Source organism: Bombyx mandarina, chromosome 08 (genome assembly GCF_030267445.1).
Source record: "Bombyx mandarina strain Sakado chromosome 08, ASM3026744v2".
Lineage (NCBI taxonomy): Eukaryota > Metazoa > Arthropoda > Insecta > Lepidoptera > Bombycidae > Bombyx > Bombyx mandarina.
Window position 1 is genome coordinate 11677403 of NC_143215.1, and position 6534 is coordinate 11683936.

Here is a 6534-nt window from a genome sequence, read left to right on the forward strand (position 1 = left end):
ATAATTAATTTGAGACATTAATAAACTGGGATGAAATCAAATGAAATGAGATGAGATGGGATGAAATATAGATATATAATCTCAATAAAATGGTGGTAATTTACTGAGATTTTTTTAGTGGACTTTTTGGAGGATCCCAGAAGTTACAGCCAGCGGCTTTGTCTCATTTTCCCACATTTCGTCTTCTCGCATTAAAACTGTTTAATCTCAAAATTTACTAATGTTACAGGAGAGTATTTTAAAGGTTTAACATGTGATATTTTTAATAATAAACATCTTTGCAACATTTATTCATTATTTTTTACTAGATACATTATCTGTCTTTTAAAGTAAGATAAAAGGATGTATTGATTTTGTTAATAGTAGTCAGAATATAGGTAAACTAAAAAAACTAAAACTAAGCTGTCTAAACTACGCTCTTACGACTACCAAATGATTTCGCATATTAACTAAATTTCGAATATTTTTGGAAATTGTACACTTTTAATGCAAAAAGACGATTTGTGCACTTTCACAGATACTAAACAGTTAATATACCACCGTTATTACACATTTAAACCTGAAGAAACACTAAATAGACAAAATAAAACAAATCACACAACTTCACATTTCTTAGCTTGTAATAATGTTTGATCTGGATGGCCCTAGGGGCTACGGCCGTAAATAATAATAATAATAATAATAAAAACATTTATTTCAGAAAAAATCCATAAAATAATAATAATACAATAGTCAGCACACAAACAGTTCAACAATACAAATAGAAAATGAACAATATACTAATTCAATTAATTAAATATACAAAGGAAATGAATTAGAAACACATAATTATATCAATACAGTAGTAACCACTCTATGTCAATATTAGCTATCATTATGTCAATCAGTCAATTAATTTGGAGAAAAAATAAAATAAAAAAGAAAATCATACACATTTCATAATGAAGAGTAAAATAATAATAAGGATATGTCAGTCTTGTCCGGTAATTATACACATCCATTTATGTTGGATCGGACAATCAGCGCGAGAAGCAATCATCCCGAGGATGCCATTACTACTGTCTCTCACTCGTCTTAAAAAAGAGGCAACCTTTTTTCGGATTATAGCTTGATAGCCATCCGTCCGGGCATCAGCAAACATTTGCGACGCACTGCAGTAGGGAGGCAGCCGCAATAGCACCCTGAAGATGTTGTTATACTGAACGCGCAGGACCCTGGCAGCCCGCCGAGTATGATTCACCCATAGACTGCTCGCGTAAAACGATTGGCAAAATGCCTTAAACAAAGAAATTTTTACTGGGGAGGAGCCGTATTGATTGATTTAAATAAACAAAATAAGCTCTAGAGTTCGTCTCACGATAGAACTCTGGATTGTTTAGGGATTTCATGACCTGGTAACTAAGACCTTTAGGTCAAGTCTTATTTTAATTTTAATGAAAACTTTTCTATATGTAAAATGATATTATAAAATGAAATGAAGTAGATTAATATGATACATGGCATAAAATGGAAAGAAAAAGAAATATATTTCGCCTCATTTACGCATGTAAATTCTCTAAACAAAAATTCCGAAATATTGCGTATTAGCGTTTATTTTTTTAAATATTATTCATCATATTAATTGTTAGGGTTTAGGGTCATATTACAAGTCTTTACAGTTATTACATGTATTAAATTATGAATAGTAGGTAGGTGGGTACTAATTAAGTACATACTCATTAAGAGCAAGCTTTCTAGCCATCTAAATTATAATTAACTACAATATCTTTATTAAATATTGTTAAATATACAATATTTAAAATTAAATATTTAAAATTTCAAATAAATTTAATTTAAAGAAACTAAATTTAATTTAAAGAAATTAATTGTGTGGTTTTGGTTGTGTTTTTGAATTTGAATTTGAATTTTGTTTGCAAGAAATTAGTTAAGTAGTAAAGTAGTAAGTAGTAAGTAGTCTCCATAGTGAGAAACCTAATGATATGCGCCGAATCAAGAATAACTGCTTTCTAAAAAGTCAACTAATTAGTGAAAGTTTTTTTAGGTTGAAACTTTTTGCTAATAAACCATGCAACTATTGTAACAATGATAGTTGAATAAACATGCCACATTTTGTTAGAATGTCCTTTTCTGCCTTGGTGGCATTCTCGTTGTGAGAAAAAAACATAGCAAGCATCCCAATCAATATTGTATCTCTAGTCTCTGTTATATTATATTAAAAAAGCAGTTTTCGTTCAACTATGCCAGGTTCGATCCACACTATGTAAATTAAGGCATATATACTCGTATTGCATGATTTTAGCCGTACGCTGCTCAATCCTCAATAATTAATAGACCTGAGTCCAATAATGTTATCTCTAATATCATTGCCTGAGTCCATAATTTTTTCTGTTAATACTTTTTTTTAATTTGTTCCATTTTTTAAGAACATAGATTTTAGTGCGTCTTTATCTTGATTTTCTTTTTCTTTGCACATTTTTTTAATATTCTCCAGTTCTTTATCTATGGTGGTTGACATGGACTGATTCAGAGCTTTAAGCCGTCTTAAGTCTTCTTCAGCCCGGTCAGGGTTCCATGCACCTATGTGAGCTTTGGCTCGTCTGTATAAAGCTTTTTCATTATCTGTGGTTATAAGAAAAAATACACAGTATTAAACAAAATGACCAACATAGTCAAAAACCATTAACCATTGTTGAAGACCTTTTGTTCCACCTTTTTCTTTTGTGCATAAATACTGGCATAAAAAAAACAGGCATCAATCATCTCTTGGATATCAGCAATATCAGTCTCATGTACGAATTGATTTCAAAAATATGCATTGAGGTGATTGTCACATGTAATTAAGACACCAGTAAATATACAATCAACCTCTATATTTCTACCATAAAACAGTTATGAGTTCCAGTCATTAACAAGATAGTTGCTATGAACTATAAATCAGGACCATTCATTTGTCAAGGTGTGTTGGGTAGGTTTAAAAACCGGGATATACAGAAAGCAAACTTAAAATACATATAAACTGTAGATATTCATTGATATAAGTATTTTATTACTTTCTAAAATATTTTTTTTTGCTTAGATCGGTGGACGAGCTCAAAGCCCACCTGGTGTTAAGTGGTTACTGGAGCCCATAGACATCTACAACGCCATAATGCGCCACCCCCCTTGAGACATAAGTTCTAAGGTCTCAGGTATAGTTACAACGGCTGCCCCACCCTTCAAACCGAAATGCATTACTGCTTCACGGCAGAAATAAGCAGGGAGTTGATACCTACCCGCGCGGACTCTCAAGAGGTCCTACCACCAGTATAAAGTATAGCATTAGTATATAGTCTATTGATTGTTTGTGACTTACCTTTGTCAAATTCTAAAACAGTATTACAATGTTCGATAACTGCATAATATTCTCCTTTGAGGAGTTTACATTGTGCATAATTCAATAATATTGGAATTTTTAGTTCGTTAATATTAATCCATTCTTCATCACCTTTTCTTTCCCTGAAAATTAAAAATGTTATAATTTATTACCTTCCTTATGTCTGTATTATACTACACAAGGAGAGGGCGGGGCACGAAAGCATTATTCTCTGAACTAACCCCTCATCAGTGAGCTGGGGGCCAGGTTTGTGATCTGAAGCAACTCCTTGCCCCTTCAGTATTGCAGGTTCTCTCTGTGTCGTTTTAGAGACAGGTGAGGGTCAAGAAGGGCAAGGTGGACCTCAAGAAGTAAGCGTGTGAATTATGTCGATAGGTCAAAGTCACACACATGCTGAACCTGATCTAGGCGAGTTATATTATAGATAGTTGTGGCATCGTGTTGAGGAGAGATATTATCTTGCTTCTGTCCATCTTGTTTGTGAGTCTTTCTCTTGAAGAAATTAATTACATACCTATAGAAGTTTCTTTACAGATAAGCAGACAATATAATGAGCACAGAAGAGCAATAATCACATAAGTAGCTTCAATATTCTTTTTTTTATGTTTGCACATCACAAGCTTCTTTTAAATCTAAAGGCGAATATGTTATAGATTCTGAAATGGTAATTTAGTAACCTGATCATAAGTTGTTCACATATAGCAAGTGCTTCATTGTATGCCTCCTCTGCTTCATCATATTTCTTTTCTCCGTACAAACTGTTGCCTTTCTCTTTTAATGTTGGAATCAAATCTGTTCTCTCTTGTATACTTAGCTGCCACATCTCTCTTTCATATTCATCTGAATGTTCCACTTTAAGTAATTCTGTGGAGTTAATTCTAAACATGAGAAACTTTAGAAACATCATAACACCATCATTTGTTAAGGGTAGTTCAGGTTGTATAATTCTTGTGTGAATATTATAATAATTGTCTTTTTTTTTCATTTTAATTATTTTCACTGTATTTTTATATGAATCTGATACCTATAATGAACTCCAGATCGCATGGTTTGGTGATGATTTCATCCAAGTCTTTATAGCCTATGCCTTCAGTGTGCAGTGTCATGGTACATGTATGTTTCACCTTTTGTTGACTCTGACCTAGTTCTCTTAATGTTTTAGATACAAAGGGATATGCATATACCAACTGTAAGAATTATAATACATTAGAAGATTAAAAGTTATGTTCATAATTTATATTATAATATTGTAATAGTGTATTGTAATAATATAGTCATTCTATCAGCTTAATATTCATACTTAAATGATCACATCAAATCTTATTGTAAAATTTTTACATACATAAAACAGTGTGTTTGTATATTTTTTTTAATTAAAATTAGAAGGTTGAGTTACCAATGCTAAAACATTTTCATCAAGAAAATTTAATTAAGGACAACATTTTATGAAGTATTATTAAGTAATTATTAAGTATTATCAACTCTCACACCAGTGGTCTTTACAACTTCACAACTTGAACATTGCCAACCATCTCGACACAAGATTACCATATCAATTGTATTGTTGCACCCTTAAAACTGTGCAACTACTTTTTTTTTAATTGTCGAGCTGGATGAATGACTTTACAGCCTACCCAGTTTTAAATGGTTACCAGAGCATTTAGACATCTATAATGTAAATGCCGCCACCCACCTTGAGATATGACTTCTAAGGTCTCAGTATAGCTATAATGGCTGCCCCACCCTTCAAATTGAACTGAAATGCATTACTGCTTCACAGCAGAAATAGGCAGGGTGGTGGTGGTAACTACCCATGTGAACTCACAAGAGGTCCTATCACCAGTAATAATATGAATTATTTTGGTAAACTCTGCCTGAAATAAAATTAAAGTATTTACATTGTTAATGTACATGGGCTTCAGTAATCATTTAACACCAGGTGGACTGAGTTCATCCAACCCTCTCTAAATAAAATAAAAAAAACTGTGTTGCATGAATAAAATAATAATTCCATTACCTCTTTTTTTACCACAAAACTAGAGACTTCTCCTATGGCCATCATTTTAACTACAGTCTCCCATACTTCAAGTTTGAATTTATGACCTAGTACCAGCACCATAGGCTCCTTTTTACCTATTTTTCTACTATCGTCAATTAATACTCTTTCTTGGCCAAGTTTCCATGTTTGAAAGTGGAAGTAAACCTATGGAAGCGAAAAAAATTTGTAGACTACATAGTCATATTCGGGACATCGGTTATCCTTTTTATATTTCATTATCAATAGAATAAATATGTCTACGTTTTTATGACAATGATAAGATCTCTGACCTTGCTTCCTTTAGTAATGGGAACATATTTTTGACCTGTATGTATTATTTTTTTAACTATCGGAGCTGAATCGCTCATTTTGTCACGTATCTTTATAAACTTATAGCTATTTAATTTCAGGTGTATTCAAGACATTAGGTGTTTTTTATCAATACATAGATAGTATGCACCTATGTATCAGTAAATAATGTTTTGTTTATTACTGACACTGACGGCCAGGCCAGTGACGGCGTTGACTTTTTAACTTGTATTTTTTCCACTGAAGTAGGAAACCTTTAAAGGTCTATGATTTTTTCTGGTTTGATTTGTCAGATTGAGCAAAAAGCAGCAAAAAGTCAAAGCTCATTCGATGAACCTTTTTGTAATAATAGGCAAAAGACATACTTAAATATCTTTTGTGTATGTAATCGAATTATCTTAAACATGCAAAGAAAATTTATTAGTTATTAAAGTGGTGACTGTAAAATCATTAGGCTTTTTTGAAGAAGCCTGGAAGCCATGTTCAACCAAAGCCCTTTCACTTAAAAACAACATTGTCACTGCCTACCTTGTCTTAATATGGCTCAATTAAATTAGTTTAATAGTTGACATACAAAAACCTCTATCAACAGTAATGAAGATAAAAAGAGGTTAGGTATGAAAATGTGTGAAGGATAAGAAAGTAGTAGGGTACTACTAGGGTAGGGCTTATTTGGGATTTCTGGTTCACACACTTGTTTGAAGACGTGGTAAATAGTTTATTAAAATTTAAAATTATCTAACGCATTCCTTGTCTTTTTTTAACTATCTGTTATTCGGGGGGCTGTGGGTGGATGCCGAATTTATTCCATTTA

At 32.3% G+C, this 6534-nt stretch overlaps 1 protein-coding gene across 2 annotated transcripts; it reads right to left on the minus strand.

Annotated features, from left to right (window-relative positions):
• Nucleotides 1–1808: 1808 nt before the first annotated feature.
• Nucleotides 1809–6366, minus strand: LOC114242988 (AH receptor-interacting protein). Of its 2 annotated transcripts, none has more exons than XM_089729550.1 (6): nucleotides 6249–6366; nucleotides 5391–5576; nucleotides 4398–4560; nucleotides 4051–4237; nucleotides 3353–3495; nucleotides 1809–2619 (listed from the first exon to the last, which is right to left on the minus strand). In XM_089729550.1, the coding sequence occupies exons 2-6, from the start codon at nucleotides 5490–5492 to the stop codon at nucleotides 2402–2404; spliced, it is 813 nt and encodes a 270-aa protein (XP_089585676.1). In that variant the 5' UTR covers nucleotides 5493–5576; nucleotides 6249–6366; the 3' UTR covers nucleotides 1809–2401. The 2 variants fall into 2 exon arrangements, with proteins under 2 accessions (XP_089585676.1, XP_028030137.2); XM_028174336.2 differs by lacking the exon at nucleotides 6249–6366 and adding an exon at nucleotides 5702–5929.
• Nucleotides 6367–6534: the final 168 nt, after the last annotated feature.